Source organism: Mastomys coucha, unplaced genomic scaffold (genome assembly GCF_008632895.1).
Source record: "Mastomys coucha isolate ucsf_1 unplaced genomic scaffold, UCSF_Mcou_1 pScaffold18, whole genome shotgun sequence".
Taxonomy (NCBI): Eukaryota; Metazoa; Chordata; class Mammalia; order Rodentia; family Muridae; genus Mastomys; species Mastomys coucha.
In genome coordinates this window covers 57732689-57759643 of record NW_022196900.1, presented here as the reverse complement: position 1 = coordinate 57759643, position 26955 = coordinate 57732689, and the positions used below count along the sequence as shown (strand labels likewise).

At 40.0% G+C, this 26955-nt stretch overlaps 1 protein-coding gene across 5 annotated transcripts in view; it reads right to left on the bottom strand.

The window, feature by feature from the left end:
• Patj (PATJ crumbs cell polarity complex component) overlaps window positions 1-26955 on the bottom strand; it is a 314427-nt gene that overhangs the window by 235873 nt on the left and 51599 nt on the right. For all 5 annotated transcript variants that reach the window (XM_031377903.1, XM_031377900.1, XM_031377901.1 and 2 more), the window contains exons 15-17: window positions 22897-23031; window positions 13705-13866; window positions 9446-9577 (exon numbers count right to left, since the gene is read on the bottom strand). In XM_031377903.1, coding sequence (XP_031233763.1) covers window positions 9446-9577; window positions 13705-13866; window positions 22897-23031 — 429 coding nt within the window. The remainder of the gene's footprint in view (window positions 1-9445; window positions 9578-13704; window positions 13867-22896; window positions 23032-26955) is intronic.

Genomic DNA, 26955 nt, shown 5'->3' with positions numbered 1-26955 from the left:
TTCCCAGCTTAAATGGCTAATCAACCTTATTCCCACAGGAATGTCCTGCAGGCTCCTGACGAGGATTACTTTCTCTTAGTTCCTTCCCCTTTTCTCAGTTATATTGATTGGATATTAATAAGCCCTTTAGTTGTCTCATGCTTTGAAATGTTTATTTCATGCTGTAATTATCCTAACATTCAACAGTCACTCCTTGACCAGAACTTCTGCTGGCTGCCTTGGGGGAGGGGAGAAGGGCAGATAAAAGGAAAACAAGGCACTAGCTTATCTGAAATGATGTGCCCACCCTCTAGCTGAAATGCACGGGGTCCTATCAGGAAGACAGTGTACTGAAGTACAACTAAAAACACTGTTGAAATGTGGGTATTCTTAATTATACTGAACTGTGCATTTTTAAATGTAGAAAGTGAACTTATAAATAAGAAATAGTCTGGTATCTTCAGAGAAAAAAGCCACAGTAGTTGAAAGGGTATTTTGCATGGAAAGTATAGACATGTGAAACCTCTCCAGCAGGGCTGGAGAGTGCTCAGGCATAGAGAGCCTATGCTGCTTCTGAGAGAACTGTTTCCAGTTCCTGAGTGGGGCTCCACCTAAAGATCCAACTTCCTCTTCTGCACTTTGTGAGCAGTACAAAGCTTTCACAAATCAATAAACAGACATACATATATACACAGTTAAAAAAATCTTTTTTAAGAAAATGGCTAAAGCTAACCTCTCAAACATTAATTTTGGAATTTATTCTACTTTTGTAACCTAATTCCTAACACAAATCCTAGCTGAGTGATATTACCCAGTTGTTTTCTTGAAGACTTGTGTTTCTTGTCTCCAATAGAGTTAACAGCAGATATTTTAGAGCTGTCAAGCATGGACTGAGATACTGCATGCACAGCACCTAGGAAGCCCACAGAATTCATGCTATGAACACTGCTGCCCTTATGGGCCTGAGGAAGACCTGAGGAGATACCAATTTCTACGAACTTATTCCTTCACCTCCAACTGAGCACACTTAATCTAGGCCAACTGTGCTAGCATTTGCTAAACTCATCGTACATGAGTTATATCACATGAAAATGTAGAGCTGGTCTGTGCTCTTTGGATAGGCACACAAAAGAGCCTTACAACAGCGCAGCACTCTTGGCCCTCAGTCTCTCAGCAAACAAGCCATCTGTGGGCTAGGAAGCTGTCTGACAACCATAGTGGCTACAACAAGGACACAGAAGCCGTCCATTTTACAGTACGTTTTTGTTTGTAAGCCTTGACAGGTCAATGATATACAGCACACAGCTTGTGCCTAATAAAAACATTTAAACTAAACAGGAAAAAGGCCAAGGAGTTACAATTGACACCTCAAAGTCAAACATACATGTTTTATGCTCTGGTAACAGACAATATCACATCTCTGAAGAGCTTGGGCCAGGTTGGAGGGATAAATCCTAGTGACCATGAGCTTTGAAAATAATGTGAAGAAAGCTTGTAGAACACTAATAAGCATGTTTCTCTGGGAAGATAAACTAAACTAGCCACAAATACCTCCTCCCTTTTAGTTGATTGATGAGTAGGAAAAAAATTGTTTCTGTCTAAAAACAGTCCTTCCACACATCCTTACCATAGACTCAAGAATCCAGCTCCACCACTTCCAAGGCAGTCACGGCTGAACCACCACTTCATGCCTTACAAAGAGCGATTTCCAATGCCCACATGTTGGTTTGTGTCAATCATGAAGCATACGAGGAAGGGCTATAGTTTCCATCTAGCAGTCTGGTCCTCACATCGGACAGCAGAATGGAGTGGGAACTTCTGAAACACACCCATGTCTGGAGGTGTGAGAGCCTTGTAATGAGCTGCCTCTCAAGATTGAGTTTGTTCTTTAGATCCAAAACCTTTCTGAAGCCATCATTCTGGTTTATTGTGTAGGAGACAGGGGAAGACCAGTAACTCACTGGAGTTTAGAGCAATGCACCACACCCATAACAACAAGGTACTATACAGAAAATGTGAGCATCTTGTACCAACGTTTTAGTTCTCTGAGTTCATTTAACAAACACTAACAGGTAGTTTGTCCACTTCTAAATTACTTAGCAAAGGTAACACAAGCAGTTATCCCCTCAGGCTTCTCTACTTAGCAGTTTACGAGGGTGAGGCCAAACTGACATGACCATATTTGTTAAAGGGAAAGTTATCCCACAAGAAAGCCCAGGCCAGGTGACCAGCATTTGCAGCACATGACTATTCTCTTATGTCCCCATTAGACCAATAAGATTCCTTTCCAAACTCATATTCCAAATGCACAAAATTCTCGAAAAATTCAGCATCAAACCTGACTTAAGGTCTTTGAGTCCTCATGCTAACTTCATCCCAAGCAGCTGCCTTCCTCAGGGAAGCTTTCAATCAGTGCTATCTAGATTTCAGACTGATACACAGCCTCTGTGATCTCTTATCATTCTGACCTGCTGCACCGAGGGCTTTGCTCATCATCCTGAACACAGCACAAACTCACATGCAAGGATCAAGTTCCCTCTACCTAGCCACTCCACGGGCTTGAAAAGCGGTGCATAAATCAGGAGAGGACTCTTCTGCAGCCACAGTCAATCCATTGCATGAACACATTTGCCAAATGAAGCAGCATAAATGACTTAAAGGACATAGAGGCAAAGAAAGCAAGTCCTCTGAGGAAGAACCTTTAGTCCCATTGGCACTAGAGCTTGTAGCATCTTGATGTTCATAAAATAAATGTGGAGAGGCATCAGGGAAGGCAAAAGTAGGCTTTGTCAGTTCCCCCCAAGTCCTTTAAGCAAACAGTGACCTTCAAATGCAGTTGTGTGCTTTGGTCAATAGCAAGCTACATGCCTTGTGTGCAGAGATGCCAGGTGCCAACAGTTTCCTTAAAGCTTGCCCAACTATCACAATGAAACTACATACCCTGTCATATACCAATAACCTCTGCATCTTATACTCCAGAAAAAAAGGAGAGTTTGCAACTGATTTATTTATATTATTGCTATGTGGTAAAAATTATGTCATTACTTACAAATCTGTAAGCGAGGTCCTGTACACTTATCACCTAGAATGACCATAAACACGTTGAGCTTCTTGAACTACTACGACTATCAATTGACAGCAGTATTCACTCAAACTGTCAAATCATTTGACAAAAAGCAAAGTTCTAGCCTGTTAGTTCACTTCAGAGATCAATTCTTGATAAAGAAGATTCAGATTGGTGGAGGAATTAGGAATAGACTGATGTGCACTGATACCAGAGTGAATATTAATACTCTACTCTCTTAGCTACAAAAGACAATAAATTACCACTAAAATTACAGTTGAAACAAAATTGATAGTTATATATTTCTATCACTTAGTCCTTTCACATCATGGAAGACCATTAACTTCATGAATTACGCACCTGCTTATATTTTCCAGGAGAACCATCTGAATAAAGAAATGGTTCCACATAAGATGTCAATTGTAATTCATCTTGTGTCTCAAAATGGAGTTCCAGCAATTTGGTAAAAATGTATCAAAACTGAAAACGTACTTGCTCCTTTGGTTAACATGCTCTTTTCTAGAAACTTGTCATTGGCTTAACTGTCATAGTTTTATAAAAGACTATGGCAACAATCCACTACAGGCTCATTTAGCCTACACCACGTGGGTACGGGAAGCTAGGTGAATAAATTATTGTCTATCAACAATAATGTATTATGCAGTCATTAAAAAGAACCAGGTAGCTCAATAAATACTAAAGTAAAAGAAGATGTAATTGGTTACAAAAAGCAAAGTATTTAACATATGTATGATATATCTCCCTTATGTGTCAAAAATACAAAATTTATATAACAAGAAAACTTATTTATATAATGCTGTGTTTATAAAACACATCTTGGAGGAAAGACATGAAATACAAAGAATTTTCCCGGAAGAGCCATGAGTGACAGTCACAAAAGGCCTAGGTGTACTTTTGAGTTTTTATATGATATGCATATGTTAACAACTTTAAAAACATTTTAATGTGCTCGAAAACCCAAAGATACTTTTAAGTTATAAATGAAATGGATAGACTCATTCCTTTAAGTTTTAAAAGTCTGTGTGAAGAGAGTTTGGGGCTGGACATGTAGTACAGTGGTAAGTAAGAAACCTGCCTGGTATACTTAAGGCTCTGGGGGTTTCCTGGACTGCAAACCAAACAGAAAAATGGATTCTCTGAGTTAAGGGGCAAATGTGTGCACAAATTCCTCCCAGATCCAAAGGCAGACTGTTCCAGCTCAGCAGTAGCTTCTGCTCCCTCTGTTCTGTTTTCACAACTCAGTTCATGACAACTGCTTCCTCAGGAAAACTATCTGCACTTGCTATTTAAAGTCATCATCTGCCTATGGCCTTTCACAGGCTTGCAGCATTACGACTATGTTCTCATGTGATTCGAGCCCACAACAGCATTATCTGTCTATGGCCTTCCAAACATCCTTATAGCAGGACCCACATCCTTATGTGTGACTCAGCTCTCACTGAGACAACCCAAAGTCTTTCCAAAATACCTGCTTTGGCCAAGACTGAGTCATTCAAGAGGGAGAAAAATGAAGAATAGGATGTAGGTGGGGGAGAATTATTGGTTAATAAATTTTCCCTTCTAAATCACTGAAATTTAAAAGTACCAAGGATGGCAACGTCATGGCTAATGTCAAACATTTTCAGTGAATTATAATCATGAGGGGTTATTCAAAGTTCAGCATAAATCAAAACACCAGAAAATATCCACTTGCTTCATTTAAATTTATAGGGTCAACTGAAGGTAAAATCCATATAGTTCAATCTTTGCAAGCTTTTTGGTAGAAATCAGAAGTTACAGACTCTCAGGCTACCAAACTGCTTGATTAAGAAATGTTAACCTGTAAAAACAAGAAGATTTAAGGATGTCCTAATTTTAAAAATGCATATAAAATTCTCATTAAAAAAAAACAAAAAGCAAAACATCATACTATATTTTTGGTTGTGAGCCTAGCCTTTAACAGCTGAGCCATCTCTCCAGCCCATCATACTATATTTAAAAACAATGGCATATCAGACCAATTGCTTGAGTTCAAATTTCCCTTCTTCCATATTGCCATTGTACGAACTTGGACTTAACACCTAACTTACCTAACTTACCTTCCATCAGTTTCCTTACTTGTTAAATGGGGAGTACATGGTTTTTGTGAGAAATCTATAAGCTAATACATGTAAAACAGACTACCACATAATTATTAATAAATAGCACCTGTTACTACTGTTACATTTGTTTTAGTGCTGATATAAATGAGTATTAATGATATTTCATGGAATATTCAAAGGAATGGCGAGTTTACATATAAAAAGGTAGAGGAACAAAGCTAAGACAACTGAAGTACAAACTGGAACCCTCACTTACAGACTAGTAAAGATGCTATGAAGAATGAAGCCAGAACCAGAAAATGGGCAGTAGGCAAAGTGCCTGCTGTACAAGCCTGACCTAACATCCTTCCCAGAATGGAATGGACAGGAAAGGCTTGAACCCATTCCAGAACATTCTCCTCTGGCCTCCATGCACACACCTGCACACCTGGGATCATGCTCCCATAGGCGATTGCACATGCACACACATGTACACATACACCCACACACATACACACATAATAAAAAAATAATATTAAAAATTTGTAAACTTAAAGACAAATTTCCCAGGTGCTCTGATGCTTTAAGAAAGAGCTGACCATCAAACTTCAATGCACTGTCTCCACCACTTAATCTTACAAGCCATGGAGGTTCACATGCTAAACACCCAGAACAGGATTTTAGTCAGACTCTGTGGAGGACAGACTTGACCTTAGCTCATATCACAGACAACAGAAGTTTTATCCTAAAGTCTAACCTGCATTATAATTACTGCTTTCTCTTTTTCCTTGTCCCAATCTATTATCAAATGTATGGACATGAGTTCCCACATTCACTCTTTGGCTATACAACTGCCCTCTAGAACCCTGTGTCAGACTCCTTCATTTCAAAGCAGGTGCCTCAGTTTATTATTACACTATACAATGTCCATCAATACTAGGACTGCTGAGACAGCCACCTACCCCGTCATTTCATGGATCAATTCATGATCCTTAATCTGTTCACTCATACTTTCCTAAGGTGCAGCTAAATTATGGAAAAACTAAACTTTGGAGCACTAATTCTCAGGGTGACTTACCCTGGCTCTCTAAAAGTAAATGCATGATATAATATGATCTCATGGTTAAATTCCAACTCCATTAAACAAAGGTATCTACTTATTAATTTTCCTAATCTAACTATATAGCTAAAATTTATATAGTTTGAACATACTGAAGTGAGGTATTCAATCAAGAGATGGTATCAATAACTGCTGTGCTGATTTTGTAAACTTAACAGTGCTTACGTTCGCATGTACCAGAAGTTTGCTTTCCTTTACACACAAACTTACTTAATACATATGTTCTTTTATATGTTATATCACTATACCTGTCCTACAGAAGTTACATCAAAGAGACTGATGTACAAATTTTTCAGTTCTTGGAGCAGAGGAAAATTCATTAACTAGAAAAACAGTTAACTGAAATTAATACTCAAAAGGAAAGATGCGACCTCTTCAACATGGCTAATGTAGGCCCTTCCTACACAGAAACCATCCAGTTCCTAAGACTAGAAAGTGCTACAGCGTTCCTACAGTACTACTTAGTGTAGACATGCTAAACCTGGAAGGGCCGGATCTCCCTTAGTCTTTTTCAGTCACCTAAGAAGTTTATACGAACACATCAGATATGGAAACCCCAGGAGCACGGCCTCTGAGAGCATCTGCTACTTCTCTACTTCATTTTCTAAAAACTATTTTCCAAACTTAGAAATTTTTACCTGATTATACGGGTCAGATGATTAGATAAATTAATGAACTTATCAAAAATCAAATTTTAAACTGCATTTCCCTATTATTGGAAGGCTTTGATGGGAAATGGTTTTTCCATACCCCTGATAAATGATACCTATGTACTGCACCCAACTGTGAGAGCACTTAGCATCTTAGCGAGGGAAAATACCCAGCATAAAAGCGAATGTTTTCCTTCCAAAGTGGGGCTATAGAAGACATGAAGTGACCTATTTTACCTGAAGTAAAGTAACATGAGGAAATTAAGAAGCCTTCTATCAGTTCTCCAAAACATACAAAGACAGAAGATTTACTAGTACTATTTTTTGCAGCAAAATTACATCATACAACCTGAATAGAAATCAGTGTCTATTCATATAGATTGTGAGGAAGTGCAGGAAAAACAAACAAATAGCACTAAGCATTTATAAATGACAATATTCAAAATAGAAAACAACAGAATACAAAATACACACCTCCAGAGCATACTGAGGAAACAATCCACATTAAAACAGCCGTTTTTAAAGTACAGAGCTCAGAACTGGCAGCGAATTGCCTGCCAATTAGGAATAAAGCTGAGAGGCTTAAAAGTTTTTCTTTTTCTTTTAGAACTCTATCAAGCTCAGAGACATTTTTCTGCTTTTAAGATGTGTAACACTAAAACAGGAAGTCTGGGCTCAGGTGTAGCTCAGGGCTGTAACTGTTGGTTAGTTGTCTGAGTTACATACCCCTTAGCAGTGAAAATAGACAAATCAATAACTACTTAAAGCCTGAAGTTGTTCTAAAAAAATCAACAATAAAATATATTTATCAATTAACAATGAAAATACACAGAGATCTCTGAAATGATGAAAATTAGCTTACCATCAAAATCACATTTAAAAAGTGTCTGCAAATTAAACCTCAGCATGGAAATGTTTAAAAATTCCCAGTGACATTTGTTCATTTAATTCCAGTGAGTTTTGGCTGACCTAAATTTTTACTGAGTCTTTTATTGGCTGCATTTTAGGGGATAGGTGACACTTCTAAAGTACAGTATAGGGAACCAAGAGTTCTTACAAGAATCTTACAATTATTTCAAATCAACAACTCATAATTCAATAATATTCTAAAAGGAAGTTCTAAGAGCAGAGGCCTATCTGGCCCAGAAATATGCCAGCAAAAATATAATTTAAATCTTATATAATATTCTAAGTACTTTTCTTGTACTCTATTCTCTATTGCATTATTATATTACACAGTGATTTCAGGGACTGGAGAGATACTTCAGCAGTTAAGAGCACTTGTTCTTGCAAAACTCGTTTACTTTCTAACACCCACATGTCACCTCACAACTCTCCGGAACTCCAGTCCGTGGGATCAAATGCCCTCTTCTTACCTGTGCAGCTACCAGAAACACACTGTGCGCACAAACCATGCAAGCAAAACATTTACAACCATAAAACACATGTTTAAAAGAAAAGATTCAGAGTAGCAAGCTGGCTCAGTGGGTAAAGGTAGTGGAAAAGAGACCTGACTCCCACAAGTTGCCCTCTGACCTCCGTGAGGGTGCTAAGGCATGTTCATATACCCATACCCACACCATTAATTCGATGAATCAATGAATGAATGAATGAATATAAATTTAAACCTGGTTTTATATAATTTTGCATCTTATGTGCTTTCACAGAGTATATCTTGCTTTATTAACATTGTGTTTAGGTTACACTTGTTTTAAAGTGTGCACCTTAACAGTGAAGGGATTTGTTGTCCTAGCTTTAATTTCCCTCAATGATCAGAGGTCCAATGGCAGGATAGTAAGTGGTAAGTTGCTATAAAATAAAGGTGTCCTACTGTGTGCTGCAGTGCTCCCAACCCTGTATCAGTAACCTTACTTCTCTCAGAACTGGAGCCATAATAAATATTTAACTACAAAGGTGTCATGCACCATCAGCAGATAGTTTCACCAAGAATATTTCTATTACGTACATTAAAACTGGCAGGTAAGCAAAGCCATAGAAGTCTTCATATGACAGGAAGGACAGACAAGAGAGTAGGGATGTTGCTCATGTGCACAGGTTTCTTTCTGTTTGCTTCTGCTTTAGGAGACATGGTCTTAGTACATAACTCACATAACTTACATAACTTACACTGCTCCTGCCTCAGCTTTCCAGTTTCCTTTTGGAGCTTACTGTGAAAATGATGATGATTATATAATTTATACACTAAAACAACCTAGGTGAATACTCTAAATGAATATATTTCACAGTACATGAAATATTTCAATAGCGCTGGATCCATTTTTTAAAGCTCACCAAGACTCCAATCTCTAAAAGCATCAACTTTATCACTGCTACCTGTTGTTTCATCGCCATATTCACTAAGAGCTACCAACCATAAAGAAAGCAACACAGCAGGTAATAGCCCTCCTTTGGAATTCAGTTTTCCTTGAGTTTGGTGAATGCTTTAAACAATTACTAGTTCATGCAATGCCAGCATAAACCAACAGTCAAAAACAAACAAACAAACAAAGCCATAACATAAACCAAAACCCTTCCCAGCAGGTCCCCATACCTGATAATCCAAAATGCTGAATCCTAAGCCTTTGCAGTCTTTCACCAGCTCCACAGTCTTGACGTCAGGAGACCACAGGGCTAATTCTCCATCATCATCATCTTCAGTGCAGACATCTACACTGCGGTCAACCTGAAAGAGCAAGGACACTAAATGCTGGAGCCACTGTCCTTTCTGTTCTAAAAAGAACTCAGTTTCTTTTCAAACTGGGAAGTGTCTTTGGCATGCGTAGTTAGCTTTTTGCTCTTTGTAGATGGGGCATGCACTGGGTACTCACACTCAAGGTCAAAGCTTCATAAAGCATCCAGACATTCAGAACTGCAGAGCTCTCACACGTTTTTCAAATGGTTTAACACAAGTGTTAACACTGACCTCTTATACTTCAATGAGCTCTGTCATCCCATTAGAAGCATAAAAGGAAAAATAGGTAATTTAAATAAAAATGTAAACTTCATGCAAAGTAGAGGCACATAGATATTTTAAAAGCAATACTGCAATCATAATTTTAGTCAGAGACAGAAAGAGAGAACAGTAAGGGCTCAAGGAAACCAGTCCAGAAGATTCCAAGGAAGTTTGACTAGAAAAGAACAAGAAGAGGGAAGGGGAAGCAGCACTGGCTGGGGCAACAGAGGTGTGGCAGCATTAGCATCAGCCACCGCCACCAACTCCCTGAGGAGCGCTGGGGAATTCTCCAAGTAGGACCAGGGAAAACCTGGTCTAGTGCAAATGCCCAGCATACAGGCTCTCTGTAATTCCACACCCTGACGTCCCTCTCTCCAGACTCCTGGTCCTTTTAGGAACCCAGGGAAGTTAAATGAGACAGATCTACCACACAGGACATTTCTAGCACAGTACTGTTTTCTTCCAGTTAGCATTTGCAGAGTACCTCGTCCTTCCACAGCCTAAACAATTGAGTTTTTTGAAGCAGTCTTACTCAGTAGTTCAGGCTAGCTTGGAACTCACTATGTAACCCAGGCTGACCTCAAATTCACAACAATCCTATCTCAGTCTCCTGAGTGTTGGGATCACAGGCATGAGCCACATATATAGCTAAACAACAGCTTTTCAAAGGACATTTCTTAGAATCTTTGACACTCTCAGCAAATAAAATGAAAATGTATCATTCCTACAAACAGAACTGAGAGACTAGTACAGGAAAATCACTTAACGCCACCAATGGGAGGGCTCTATAATGGTGAAGTGTAAAAAAATAGCTTTCAAAATGAGAACTGGTTCTGATAAAACTATTGTTGCATAGCTATGGATGGAACCTAAACACAAAAACATTTTCTTGACTCCTGACTGACCAAACCTGAGGTAAGGGGAATTAGTCCCCACTGCTCTTCTCCACATATTTCACTTTAATGTGAGGAATTATTTTTTATTATTATAAAACATTACTTTTATATGTGTGGATGCACATGCCGTGATGTACGTGTGAATGCACATGCTGTGGCATACGAGTGGAGATTGGAAAACAACTCGGTTAAGTCAATTTTCTCCTCCTTTGTATGAATTCCAGAACTAAAACCTGCCAAGCCACCTCATCAACCTGGGAAAGGATACCTTTCAAAGGAAAATACTTCTATCTTCCAATACAATGTTCCAAAGGCTAATATGATTGGGATAGCATGGGTGTATATTCACTGACCAATAGAACTGCTGCAATGTCACCTAACCAGAGAGTTTAATAACATAAGACAGAGCCGGAGAGATGTGCCAGCAATTAAAGAGTACTTGCTGCTCTTCTGGAGGATCCAAGTTCTATTCCCAGCACCTCCGCTGGGCAGCTCACACCCACCTGTAACTCCACCACAAGTGGATCTAACACCCTCTTTTGACCTTGAAGGGCACACACTCAGCATACATTCACAAAGACACACATATATGTACACATAAAGAAAAAAAAATTTAAAAAGAATACAAGATTTTATTGGGATAAATAAAAAACAGAGAAGACTTGAAAAAGCTAACATTTTAAGAGTACACATATAACCACAAAGCACAAGTGTACAGGGATTTCCTGGCACCCTGTGGGCACTGGGCTGGACTATATCACTGATACATCAACTCTGCATAACTCCAGTCTTTACAGAAACAGAAAGCAATCACCCACAGGCAGTAGTGTTGACATTTGGCCTGCTTCAGGCTGCTGGTCACCACTCTCTAGGATGGTGGGCAGGAACACAGTCAGCAAGTTGGGTTGATGAATGACACCTGACAGAATTAAACTCAAGGTCTATTTATCAAGCTTCACAGGGAAGCCATCACACACATTACAGTTTACTAAGAACAGTAGAAGTTACAAAGTATGATATGAGTCCCCTTCTTGAAATTTGTGTTATTTTGTTTTGAGAAAGGCTGTACTCTATAGAGATCCTGGATGGCCTGGAACTTGATATGTATACCAGGCAGCCTTGAACTCACAGTGGCAGCCTGCCTCTGCCTCCCGAGTGCTGAGATTAAAGTCATATAACACCTTAATTTTATTTCTTCATTTTCATTAAAACAAGAATCAGAAGATGGATGGTGGTGACTCACACTAGTAATCCCAGCACTCGAGAGGCAGATGCAGGTGGTTCTCTGTGAGACCAGCCTGGTTTACAGATCAAGTTCCAGGACACCTAGGGCTACTCAGAGAAACCCTGTCTGGGAGAAAAATAAAGAAACAATACAACCACCAGCCTGCCCCCCCACCCCCATCATATCAGCCAGGCACAAAGCACATATCTATGCTAGCCCAGGAGAGACAGACGCAGGATCATGAGTTCAATTCAAATCCAGACTTGGGCTAAAAACCAGGTCTAGGCTAACCTGGGCTATATAGTGAAGGGGGAAGGAGGGGGAGCTATCAAAATAAGTTCTTCTTTTATATATAGTATAGAAAACAGCAACACACGATTGCAGAAAGTTTAAGAAATGGCTTATGCCCAAAAGGAGATGACAACCTTCTTAGAAAAGCAAGAGTTACCCATGCTCAAGGATCTATAGCACAGTGCCAGACTGTATGGCAGTTATCGACTTCCAGGTAATTTAGGCAGACTCAAAAGTGGTGGGTGGGAGGCTTCAGGAACGGCACCGCTAACGTTCATGTAGCTCTCCACCTGTAGGTATAATGCTAAGAGCCTGGCACATGTTACTTTATTTCCTTCTCACAGGAGCTCTTGAGAACTTCATGTTCTGTATGCAGTCCACTTTATCTTAGTTACTTCTTTAATGTTTTGATAAGACACCATGGCCAAAGTAACTTATCAAAGAACAAGTTTATTTGGGGCTTACAATTTCAGAAGTTGAATCCATGACCATCATGACCTAGAACGGCAGGCATGGCACTGAGGCAGTAGCTGAGAGCTTATCATCTCAGCCACAAGCATATGGCAAAAGTAGGGGAGTGGAGAGGGAGGGAGATTGCTGGCAATGGCATGGGCTTTTGAAATCTCTAAGCCTGTCAATAGTGGCACACCTCCTCCATCAAGCCTCCTCATCTTTCCCAAACAGTTCTACCAACTGTGGACCAAAGATTCAAACACAGGAGCCTACTGGGGTCATTTTAATTGAAACCATCATAGTATTTTTCACAATAGAATCAGGAATCAAAGTCACCAGCTTGCACAAACACAAAGTATCTAAGAAGGGTTAAGGTACACACAACTTCAAAGATGAACTCAGTTGAATTATAAGTCAAAGGGTAGGTAGGTAAAAAGAAAGGCCCTGCTTGTGTCTGGCAAGGAGGGGACATGGCATAAAGATGATGCTCCAAAAGGCATGCAACGACAACATACGTCCTAACACTTCCTTCCACAACTGCAGCGCACTTAGGTAAGACATCCAACAGCAGAGGAAGGGCTGACTGTGCTCTGACCTTCTGCACTTAGGGTAGCTTCTAACCTCACTCTGAAGCTTATCAGAACTCTTCAGATTTTTAAGGTTCTCAGAAAGGGAAGACTAAGATAGTCAGTACTCAGCAACAATACACCTTTGTGAGGATGAAATAAGTTGAAATAGAAGGAAAAGCCATGAATCCAGACAATTTTTAAAAATAGTTGTTTTTTAAAGGGTTTTCTAAAATCAAATTGATATACATCACTCTCACTGACATTACCAGGGAGTTCTAGATAACCAAATGTAAATCCAGAGTTTGAAACATTCGACATGTTGCTTGGGGTGTGGCAGCTGCCCCTCTTTATACTCGAACACCCTCTTTGGAGTGCCCCTAATAGAAGGACACATACATAATGGCCACACACAGCCCTTTGTACCTCTGCCTCAAGAAGAGCAGGTTCCATGGTTCTTGGCTCATCAACTGAAGCCTCATCATCAAACAGCCGTCGGCAGCAAACCAAGGTAAACGGTGGGGGCACTTCTTTAAGAAAGGAGACTGCTTCTCGGCGAGACTTCCCATAAAGCTGCATGCCATTGACCTAGGATGACAAGGGTTGTCAGCTGTGAATAGGAGCAAAATTAAGAAGCAACAAAAAGAAAACAGGATGGTATTTCACTGTTCTTGTAAACGAAGGCTCTAAAATTACTCATATTATTTTATTAATAATTTAAAACATTGAAATTAAGGGTGAATCTTGATTGAAAAAAATTCAGGCTACCTCTTGACTGAAATGGAGAGAATAAAGTATAAAATGTATGCCAAGGAGCACCATTCCTGGGTAGGAGATCTAATAGTTCACATCTCTGAGGTTTCTCCTTTACATAATCCAATAACGCATTCTTTCGGCTTTCTGTCACTCCTTAAATGCACTAACTGTCCCTGCCAGCTTCCTAACACCCAATTCCCTCTGTGTTGTCACTTTAAGTCTGTTTGCCTAGCAACATGTGAGCACATCTGATACAGAGCAGTTGGAGTTTACTGTCAGTCGCACACCCCTCCTCAGTGAGCACGCGCCAGAGCATCACCTTAGCACACCCATCTATAGCAGTAGCAGGTGTCACCAGCACCACTTCCATTCCCATAGCTTGGGCTAGAGTAGCATCACAGACGTGCGCACTTCCCAAGTCCACGGCAGTGTGACCTACCTTCCAAAAGGATAAGTTTTCCTTGTTAATTAATGAGTAATCCCTATCAACAAATATGTATATTTGATACATCAAACTTTGGGCCAAAGATGATTTAGAAATCTAGATTGAGTGTATTGTGATTTTTCACATATGCTTTAGCTCAAAGTCTTCTCAGGTCAGATAACGGGTAGGACTGACTATAACAGGAGCACCCTTTCCACAGATCTACCACTGCACCAGAGAGAACACAGGAGAACTCTGGGTTGCTGGAAGCACTCTGTCAGCTGTGGCAGTGCTTGGAGTCAGCTGTCCCTAGGAACCATTTTCAAGTTTGTGGCACACCTAGTACTTAGCCATCAAACCAGACATATCATCCTGTCTCTCATTATTCAGACACAGAGTAAAACAATAATAATGACAAAAATATCTTATGAAGAATCTCAATCTCTCTTTTCCTCTCTCAAGTCATTATGACGATTAATGAATGTGAAGAACAGCAGACCCAGTAGCAAGCAGCCTTCCTTGGAAGAATTAAAGTCAACCTCCACACAGAACACTGGTCACATCATATCTACAATACTAGGCTAAGAAATAAGCACAGAAAGCTCTAGAGTCAAGTGGACAGTAACCTCTATTAAATACACAAAGAAATACAACGGAAATACAAACTCTAGCCATATACAATTATTAGTTTGTGCTTCAACAAATTAGAAAGTCACTTTTCAGGTTGCTATCTTAGAGTACCTTTAAATATTTATTTAGTTCATTATTTATTCATTTGAATTGTCTCCACTTATTATAGCAGTGCCTGGTAGTCCTCTTCACTACCTACTGCTAAAAAGATTGGTCACAATTCCCATTACCAACCCCTAGCTAAGGGGATTTATGGCTGCTGTAAATAGCTGTTCTGGGCTGAGACTTGGCATGGTCCTCTAACCCCAAAGCATATTTGTGTTTCTGGTTTTAAGCTCTAAGAAGTACATTAAACACACTGGGGGGTGGAAGAAAAAAAAATGAGGAGGAAGGAGAAAAGGCAAGAACAGGAGACGGGCAGAGAGGGAAAGGGACCAGAAAGACCAACCAAAAGTTTATGTGGCTAACTTCAAAGATTTCTTTTAATGCGTACATTCACTTAACTTGGAATTTTTATTTTAGAGTTTTTAATTAAGAATTCACAATATTCCTCACAGTCCTTGAGCCTGAGACCTTCTTTTAAGTGACCCTGAGTCTTAATTATGCAGACTGGTTGATTGGAAAATGCACCTGAGTAGAGGCTTCCAGAGCACCGAGTACACATAAGTTTGTTAACATCTGTCACAGTGATAACAAAGCCAATCCCTTCTGTGACACATTACAGATGGCAGCTCTTTAGACCCTCACAAACATACAGTGGAAGAAGAGGAAGAAACTGATTTTCTCGTATGGTAAACAGCATAGGCAGGGACACATTCGGGGCAAATCCAGAACCCAAGGTACTTCTCTGCCTCACAATCTAGGTTTCTTTCTGTAGTCAGCTTTTGCTACTTTGTGAGTTCTTCTTTCTTCCACCTTTCTCCACACTTCCAATCCCCTAATACTAGATAAGAGAGGGGAAAAAAAGTATAGAAAGGAAAGGGGGGTAACATTATCATTAGACTAGTTCATGCTGATTAGAGAAGTCAAGTTCCTTAGGGGAAGTTATTTTTTATTCACACCTGTGATTAAATGAAAACATATTCTTATGGTATTTCTGTGATTTTTAAAGAAACCAAAATCCCAAAACTGTCACATCTTTCTGTATCTCAACTTTCCTTACCAGAATCTACACTTTAGATGTCAAAGTATTGATGAATAACACTGAGAACAGAGCACTTGATTCCTAAGCAGAGGGATAAGCTTGCTCCCCAGCATAACTTAAAAAAAGAAAAAGAGAGGCAGAAGACACCTAGAGGCCTACCCTCAATAGAAGCAACTATGATATGCAAATATATGCTGGGGAGATGGGAGAGAAAAGGAAGAATGGTTGGATCACTATGAAGGGAGGGCAAGAAGAGCTGTCTGATGTGAGCAGCCTGGCCTGCCAACTGAGGCCATGGGGAAATCCTGACCCAGGCTACAGCTGTGGGCCATGTCTAGGTCGGTGGCCATGCAGCAGCCAGGGTCAATGTTGATGGTCATGATGCATTTTGCCACTATAGACCAAGTAAACATGCCACCTGGGACCATGTCGTGGGCTGTGCAGAGCTGGCCCTGCCCCTCACTGGCTATGGCACTAAGGAGCTAACCCCAACCCTCACCAGCTGTAACACTCAGAAAAGCAGGTCCGTACCATGCCTGGGTAGCACAGTAGAGTTGGCCCTAAAGAAGTGAGCGCAGGAGAGCCTGCCCTCCTCCTTGCCTGCTACAGCATTGGATGAGCTATGAAGGCAGTCCTGGGGAGCTTACCCTGATGGTGTAGGTGTGAAAAAGCTGGTGGGCTGACCAACTCAATCACAACCTAGGCCCAGACCCAGGCCTTTGAGTTAGTCTACCTCAACATCGACGCTATCTATGAACTGCTGGAGCTCATGAAGGTGTTGATCATGCAGATCCAAAGCTACAGTATTCTCCTTGACATAGGAGAACATCAGCATATCCAAGGGGAGTCTTGGTGAGACTCCAATATTGATAGTATAGCAGAAGTTAGAGGCCTCAAACCAGACCAATGACTCACTGTAATGAACATTTGTAAGTAAAGATATGTGGACAAAGAGATATACTGTGGGACACACTATAGCTTCCACAAGGAGATCTTTTGGTTTTTTTTAGTTGGTTGGTTGGTTGGCTGGCTGCTTGCTTGCTTGCTTGCCTCCTTGCTTGGAAAATTGGTTGGTTGGTTGATGATTGGTTGGTTGGTTCGTTGTCTGGTTGGTTGGTAGGTAGTGCTTTTGTTGTTCCTTTGTTGTTGTTTTTAATTTTTAATTTTCTTTTGGGAACGGGAGGTTGCAAGAGCAATACGATGAGATGAGGAAATAAGTGGGACTGGGGTACATGATATGAAATTCACAAATAATAAAAAGTTAAAAAAAATAAAAGAATGAATGAGAAGAAAGTGAAAAATATTTATGAAATTGTGTTAACCTTGTATTAATGTAAAAAAGTCATTACACCCCCTCACTCCCCAAATGTTTACACTCCTGGTACAACACTTTGTTTTTCAGGTAGAGGACCAGAGTATTCTAACCTTAGATAAAGAATAGAGAAGTATGTTGACAGGGGTGGGGTGGATGGGGATGCTATGTTCAATCTACTCTAACCCATCCAACACTGCTCTAACATCCAGCACACAGCAACTACTATACACTCTGGGTCCCTGGATTTCATATGTAAAAAGTATTCATTGGTAAACTTAGTCACATATACCTTACCATCTACAACTATAAAATGAGCTATCAGTTAAATTGAATTTATTCCTTCTGCATCTTTCAAATATATCTTGTTTCTCAATTGCAAATTATTACATACCACATATATTGTCTCCACTCCACAGATTACTGTCTCAAAACTATGGCCATGCCTTGCCAATCAGGAAAGACATGATTTTAGGCCCAGGCCCAGAAAGAGAACATTAGTTATCCAGTAAAATTAATGACATAAATCTTCCATATGCAGATCAAGGTCACTCTTGTCAATGGTGTAAAAATTACTACCTTCCCCCCCTCCCACCCCTGTGAAGAATGATGAGTACTTAAGGAGATGGCTAGGTTTAACCTGACTTAACTGATATAGAACACACACTCTTATCAAAATATCAGGCTATCCCATTGATAGGTAGAGCCTACTCAACAAATGGTACAGGTAAAACTGCATTTCTACAAAAGAGTGAAAATCGGGCTGGAGAGATGGCTCAGTGGTTAAAAGCACTGACTGCTCTTCCGAAGGTCCTGAGTTCAAATCCCAGCAACCACATGGTGGCTCACAACCATCTACAGTACAGCTACAGTGTACTCATATACATAAAATAAATAAAGAAATATCTTAATTTCAAATATGAAACACAGAAACATCTGAAAAAAAGGAGCTAGCCTTCAGGATACTGGGTTAGAGAAGAACTTTTTTAATAGAATGTCAATAGCATAGACACTAAACCCAAGTGTCAAACAAAGGACAGAATCAAAATAAAAGGTTTGTGAGAAACAAGAAGCAAGGTAAGGAGCAGTGCTGAGAGCCTAAAGAATGGAAGAACACCTTTATCAGCTACACTTCAGACAAGGAATAATATCCAGATTTACAAAGAACCGTAGACAGCTAATGCCAAGTGCCACGTCCACTCCAGTGAAATCTGTGTGTCAGGCTTGAAGGCTTGACCACAGATCTGAGACATACAGCTTCAAAAGAAGCTAGTCTCTGGCAACCTTTTGGCATTCCCTAACTCAGAGGTGGCCCAGATTTGTCCTTGTGTTAGTCGATGGAAGGTCTTGCGTGCTAGGTCCCCCCCAAGATATGATTTATTAATAGCTAAACAAAATTAGACGTTGCCCTCTGACCTTCATCAATGTTCCAACATCTTATCCAAACCCTGGCTTAGAATTTCGTAGGTAGTTACACATTCAGACTAATTGCCTCCAGCATTGCTAGGAAAATAGTGAGGGAAGTTGGGCACTGAAGTTATTGGAATAGAAATTGATAATCCCAGGGCAAGGTCAACTAGAATCCTCATTTCAGTCAAGCAGGGCAGACCACATTAGAATTACAGATTAGAAGAATGGGACCCCTGGGGTATAGCTCTCTTAGCCCAGAAGATTAGCATAATGGGCGTTTACTAAAGATGGGCTAGACCATGAGCCTAGAGTGTGTATGTGTGTTAGTGTGTGTGTGTGTGTGTGTGTGTGTGTGTGAAAGAGCTGTGCTGTGAGAGAGCTGTGCTGTAAGAGAGCTGTGCAGTCCAAGCGCTCTGAGCTTGGGGGGCGAGGGGGGTGGCGTGCAGCACCCATCCATAGGAGGGAGGAGGCGGCTGCTGCTTTAGATCCATCGCCACCTGACTTTTCTTTTTCTTTTGTAATGACCATAAAGGTCTGATGCCTAATTTTGAGAATATACATTCAGATCCTACACTTCCTTGTGTTGTATCTGCTATTTTTTCAATTGCTGACTCCTTGCCCACCTGATTACCAGGACTCCAATTTCTCCTGCAGGTTGAGGGATCACCAAGGCTCCCCTCCCCGTTCTGCGGCAGTCAAGGAGACTGCTAAGCAATACAAGTGAACTGAAAAGATACTTCTTAAAAAAGGAAACACCAAAGGCCAATGTTTTTAAAGGCATTTAATATTCCTAAGTCATCAAGGAAATGCAAATTAGAACTACAGAATGGCTGTCATCAACATACTTGAGAACAGCTACTGAGAGCCTGTGGATTACTCACTGTGGTGGAAATCAGTGTGGAGGTTTCTCAAAATTAAAAACAAACCTACACTTGGATCCCACTATTTCACACCTTGGCACATACCTAGAGAATTTCATACCTGGCCAAAGATGTTTGTAGTCCTGTGTCCATTGCTACCTTATTCAAAACAGCAGAAAATTAGAACATAGTTCTCCAACAGCAGGTGGATGAATAAGAAAAGCAGGTACATATGTAAGATGGGATACTATTCAGCTCTCAAGAAAAATAAAACTACAAAATTTTCAGGACAATGGGTGGACTTAGAATGGATAGTATTAAGTGATGTTACATAATCTTAGAAAGAAAGAAAATGCATGTTTTCCCTTATATGCAGGATCTAGGCAATAATACATGTATATATGTAAACAAATATATATGTAAGTACAGATATATATGTAAGTACAAATATATATGTAAGTAAAGAGAACAAAAAATATTAGGGGTAAGAAAGGAACAAATGTAGGTCATTATAATACAAGTTATAAAAGAGAATATGAAGCTAATTGCTTTTCTAGTTCTAATTGTCATGGGTTTTTAGTTTTTTGTAATAGGTAAGTGCATAAAAATGTATTCAACAGTGAAATTGTAAAATTCAATGTGAAGTTACACAGCTTCAGTTCCAAATGGCCATTCTAACTATCTAAGAATTTGCTGAGATATATAGACTTGGGTCTGGTTAATTTCTGTATATGATTTTTACTATAAGATTTGTAATAAATAATAAAGTTTATAAATAAAAACAAAATAATTATTTAAAAAAGTTCACTGGAAGTATACATGCCTAGCATACATAAGGCTCCAGATTCAATCACCAATACAAACAAACAAGCAATTTACTAAGTCTTACAATAGGATTCTAAAACCTTGTCCTCCCATACTTAAGACAGAACTTTATATTTGTTCATATCAGTCAAAAATTCAGCTCAGCATTTCTCTCAACAGGCTGCTTTAGGTTGGTGACAACTACTAATTAACCACAGGTGCATTCAACCTGTGTGTCATCCTTATCATTTCATTTTGATCAAACATGAATTTTAGAAATCGCTAACATCAGGAATCCCAGCAACCAAGTAGATTTATTAATTACCTTGTAGTTTGAATGTGAAGTACTCCCCATACGCTTCTGTGTTTGAATACTTGGCTTCTAGATGGCAGGGCCGTTTGGAAAGGTTCTAGAAACTTGAAGAAGTAGGGCCTCACTAGAGGAAGTGGTTCACTGGTTATGGACCTTGAGGGTTTATAGCCTGGCCCCATTTCATGTCAATCTGAAATGGTCCTTAACTGCAGGTACAAAGTGACCAGCTGTCTCACACTCCTGGCACCATAGCCATCCCACTATGATGGATTAGACCTCCTCAAATTGTAAGCCAACAATGGAATGAACCAACAATGAAGAGAGTCAGGAAACATGAGCAAAGGTATTCTGCTACAGCTAAGCAGGGAGCTGGGAAGTCAGCATCTTTTAAATCTCTCAGATCACTTCAAAGCAGGGTTGCTTAGAAGCCAGGTTATTAAACTGTAGATCACAACCCTGTATCCACAACTGAATGTAGGGCCATGAAAATACCAACAGTAAGATTTCAGAAAGTACAATAAGCACAAATTAATTTAAAATTGAGAATATGATAAATCCAAGCTTTCTTCTGGCTACTTGTCCATGTTGCTGAATCTCAGCTTACTGTGGCCTTGGTTGTGAACGTACAACATGCACTGGACTAGGCATGTCACCATGTCACACAACACCAACAAATACTGCCTAAAACAGTGGCTCAAAATGGGAACTATGGTATTGTTAATCACAGTGTTTTTACTTATAGCAATGTAAAGTTCGATCCCCAGCACCACCTAAACTGGGGACTGGAAGCATGCAGACCTGAAATACAATGGTTAAATTATTTCCTGCCATCATTCCTGAGCCTATAAATGTCATATTAGTATATACTGACATTATATTACATTCAAATGTTTGATTTTTTTTTTAAATTGCTGTTCGAGTTGTTGACTTGAGCATCATTAAAAATTGTTAAATGAATTTTGGCTTAGGATAAGGACAGAATTTTGAATAATTTTTGAAATAGTCCTAAACATCTGCTACTTTGTACTATGTATTTAGGCAAAACAACATACTTAGTATTGACAATTATAAAATCCAAACATTGATCAGATCTGGAAAACACTGAAGATGCTCTGCTCCTGCCATATCTAAGTCAGCCAGGATTCAGTTCTTCATGTGAAAGTAACCAAATACATCCATCTCAGGATGTAAACCAGCTTTCATCTTTAATAAGTGGCAAAAACATATGCATACTAAAGAATTTTATAATGTAAATTAATGATTTATTTCAGCAAATGTTAATATCTGTTTTATACCTATATCTACATGACTGTGTAAAAATTGCCCAGGTAACAAAGACTTCTGCCATAAAACTGCTCTGGACTGACACGAGACTTATAGCCTGAGAAAGCCACCAGAGGCAGCCCTACAGAGAGGGGAATCCCAAGAGGACAATCTTACGACTACACACAAGCCTAATGCTGTTCCACTCTTACCCTTACAGAAACAACCCACAGAGCCTGAAAATAAACATGACTATATGCTGCCAACGAGAACCAAGGACCATGGGGTTGGAAAGTTGGCAAGGCATTTAAGAGTATCTGTTGCTCTTGTAGAGAACATCCAAGTTCAATTCCCAGCACCTAAATCCCTTTTCTGACCATCAAAGGCACTGGGTACATATACAGTGCACACATATACATGCAGGCAAAGCACACATACACATATACCAAACTTTTTTGTCACTCATTTAGATAAGCATTCAAAAGGATACTCAAAGACCTTAACATCTACAAAAAAGTAAATAAACAAAAAACAAAAACAAAAACAGAACTGCGGTATCTACTTCTATATTACCCAGTAAGCTGTTGGCATTTCTTGATATAAGTGGCTGGCATTAGTGAGGCTGGCAATCAGTGAACACAATTTCCTAGAACTGAACATTTTTGCCATTTTTGCCATTTTTCTTCCCCTGTATGCTTTTACCTCGAGAAGTTCATCTTCTGGCTGCAGGAGGTTCAGGGTATCCACAGGACCCCCAGGAGCAACTGAGGAGATATAGTGGTGCCCATCAAAGGAGTCAACTTCCATACCGAGCCTGAGCGTGTGGATAGGCAGCAGCTGCAGAGAGCACAGAGCAATGATATCAAACACAACAGGGACAGGACAGCTGTTAATAAACCCCCATCACCTGTCATTTAGATACTGAAAGCCCATTTCTTAGACCCAAAAACTAAAATCCTAAAATTCCTAACACAGGAAAGAAGTGGAAAGTAAAGTTATGAAATCACCTTTTTTTCTATTTTAGGACAAACAAGAGTCTGAGCTCTCTCCCCAGTATATAAACTGTGTTTCCATGTTCTGTAGTGCACCTGCTTTGGAACACCCTACTTCCCCTTTATTAGCTAACCTCCACTTCATACTTTAGCACCAAAACAATGAAACTTCCCCACATTCCGAGTTAATGAACATCCAAGCGAGGTCAGAACCACCTTGAACATACCTCAGTCTCAGCTCGACACACTGGTTTCATAATAGTCTTCCTTCTCTCTTTTACCTGGGCTTGGGGTCAAACTCAGAACTTTGGAAATGGTAAGCAAGAGCTCCACCACGGAACTCTAGCTCCAGCCTTGTTTCTGCTATGGTTTTAAGACAGGACCCCATATGACATAGGATGCCTTCAGTTCAGAAGCCATGTGGCCTTTCCTCTCAAACGCTACAGGTAGGCACCAGCACATGCACATACACATCTATTGTCTTGATGCCCCAGCACAGTAGGCACTGAAGATGACTCACTGGATGGGATGTAAACTAGTTTGTAATACACACCCCTTCCTAGCAAGTCAGATTTCATAAGAACACTTCTTCTTTGGGAGAAACAATCATTTCTACTCTGGGATTACTTCTGTTTGTTTTGAAGAACTCTTGTGGGCTAAGACATGAGTCAATGTTGAAAGACTCAATGTCAAAAAGATGAGTATCTTACCTGCATTCATCTTTGTAGGCTATAAGACTCCGGGACACTCACCAAGCTTAACTTTAAAGGTGAAGGTAATGATTCTCACTGTAGCTGTCTAAACTCAAATGAGGCAAACCCCATGCTGTTTTACCTTCTCACTATTAACAGTCTATCTTACACACCAGGGCCACTGCTAATTATTCTAGACAAGGTGACAATTCTTTCCAGGTAGCAGTGTATCTCCAATGTGGCTTTCCCCATTGTTTTCCCCCATTCGGTGTGAGGCTTCATCCCTTCCTAGTCTAGTCTAAGTCATAGTGTTGCACAGGACTTCGTTTCTATCCCATGATAGTCATGCAGACGAATGTGAAGTGGTAAGCAGTCCAGCTGACTAATAGTTTATAACAGGTGCAAAGGACTTGGGGCCCTAGGCTAGATTCCTGAAAAAGTTACTCTTAACCACCAAGTATTCTGGGCTGTTCTAACACCCTACATGGACAGCAGGTTGCTTACTCTAGTATCCGATGTGACTTATTTCCCACTGCTGCCACACCACTCTCTTGTGTAGTGACTATCAAATCACATCTATCAAGGTAGGAGCTGGGTCATCTTCATAGCTCATTCAACAGAGGTGAGGCAAGACTCTTAGGTAAATGTTTCTGTAATAAGTTTTCCAACTAATTCATGGGCCCTTCCTTGGTGATCCACACACCACAAACAGTGCATTGTGATATCTACCCAGAGACCATCTCCCATGGGGAGCTGGAGCTCTCTTGCACAGGATTATAAAAGCAGATTGTTCAATTTCCAGAAATTCTGAAAGACAGCTGTAAAATATAGCCATATTTGAAATTAAGTTGTATAAGATTGCAATTAAATCAAATTATAAATAAGTATAGTAAGTACTCAAAAGTCATCACTTCTTAATTATTTATTATACTTTATTATTTTACTCCTTGACTATAAGACATAAATATTCCAACACCTCAAAGAATATCCATCAGGTAGACAGATGAGGCAAAGTGGCAGATGAAATGCTTGGTTTGTTTAGTTGCCAAACTCAGCTGGGACAGGTCCTGGCCCTACAAAGGAGCCTGTGATAATAAAGTGATATCTGGGAGCTTGGCAGCCTAGAGCTGGCCAGGACAGATACTGGTAAGTGCTGCAAACTGGGGTGGTTTCATTATCTTCCTGAGAGCTAGACCTTCACCGTTACATCTGATCTACCGCAGATCTATATTATACTTATATGCTGTACACTGTAGATAAGACACTGAACAAAGTGGCTGGAAGAACAGCCTTGGCCTTCAGAACTAACATCCACTGTAGCAGACAGAAAGTAATGTCTGAGTAAATGATAAGTGGCAGCATGACTCTAATGAGGCCTACACAGTAAAGCATGCAGAGCAATGCAGTCAAGTGTGGCTGCTAGTGACAAGCAAGTGTGTCCTAATTCTAGCAAGCACTTCAAAGAGATGCTCTGGGTCGTAAGACAGGAAGACAACTAACTGGCAGAGGTCATTTTGTAAAACTGACCAAGTAGGTGAATGGATAGAGAGGCCTGTGAAGAGATACTTAAAAGATAAAATGATCAACCCTATGAATAATCTGCTGGGAGCTCTTGTAGAAGGAAAACTGTTAAAGCTTGTATGTGAACAAGTGAGTAAGTAGATGGTGCAGTGATTATTTCTATATGAAAATAACCACCGAAGTTACATCAAAAAACACTGCTGTCCATAGTGAGAAACCTTTATCACATATTCCATCAAAGGTTAAGCATAAAAAGATAAAACAAGGGAAGTGTCTCTAATCTCCCTTCTAGTCCCCTCCAACTACTGATCAGTTCAACTGGAGGATGCCCGTCCCCTTCATGTGTGGGACACTAAAGCTAAGAGTAGGCTAAGCACCAAGACTCACTCGAGTCACCATCCATGGCTCTCCACAGACAGGGCTGAGCCCTTGAAGGCTATTTTTTCATATATCTGTAAATGTCACGTGCTCTCTAGAAAAATTAATCTGCAAACAAACTACATCCTTCATTTTCAATCACGATGAACCAGAAAGGTTTATGAAATCTGTCAATCTGGGGGAAGCCTACCTAATATTAGTTCTGAATCTAAATTGGAGTGCAGCTGGGTTTGTGGGATGTCATGTTCCATTGCTGCAGGCTTCTCTGCAGGAGCAGCACTGTTTAATTACCTGTCCCATCTGCATTTAGCAGCCAAACAAATCAACCATCTCATCTGTCTTCTAGTTGTCCACCCCTTTGGTACACTGAGTTCTCAGGCAGAGCAGAAAGTACTAAAATTACAGGCGTGGGTGGGTGCAGCAGATGATCGATGGCATCACACACACTTCTTATTATGATTTTGATGCTCCCTCAATATGGAGTTCCTGGGTTCTATGGAAACTGACAAAGCTCCTAAGCAGTAGCGTTCTCTTGATCCTGCTCTGAGGGGTAAAGAGTATAAATACGAAAATGGACGTATCTGAGAAAGGTGTGACCAGTGGGTATACTGTCAATGTAAAAATGACAAAGAGGACACTGAGAACACTGGAGCCTTCAATCCAACATAAAGAATCTGTCATGAAGCAAACCAGAGCGCATGCACTCAGCTAAGAGTTCTACTTTTAGGATCTAAAAACAAAACAAGCAAATGCTCAAGTAGAAATATATTTCCTATCGCTCCAGGGCAGAAAACTTCTGGAAAGGACTGCCCCAAGGAGGTGTCAATAGGGTGGGGGAGGATATCTCCAAAAGAAAAAAAAAAAAAAAGAACTCAAAATAGAACAGAACAGAACAGAAGGAACCCCAGGGTTGGTTCTCATCAGATGCACACACACAGTAAATGAAAAGTATTAAATACCCATTCATGTCCAAAAGTACAAAGTACTTTTTTAAAGTACTAAATTTAGTATGAACAAAAATCAAATATTCCAAGATGAAGGCTACATCTCTTAAAGGAGGAGAAGGCTTTACTCCCTCAGAAGTCAGGCAAATCAACCAATCCCACAAAGCTGTGCTTACTCAGGGTCTGAGCATCAATCCTAAAATTTTAGTTTTTAGTATTGAGAAATATATTATG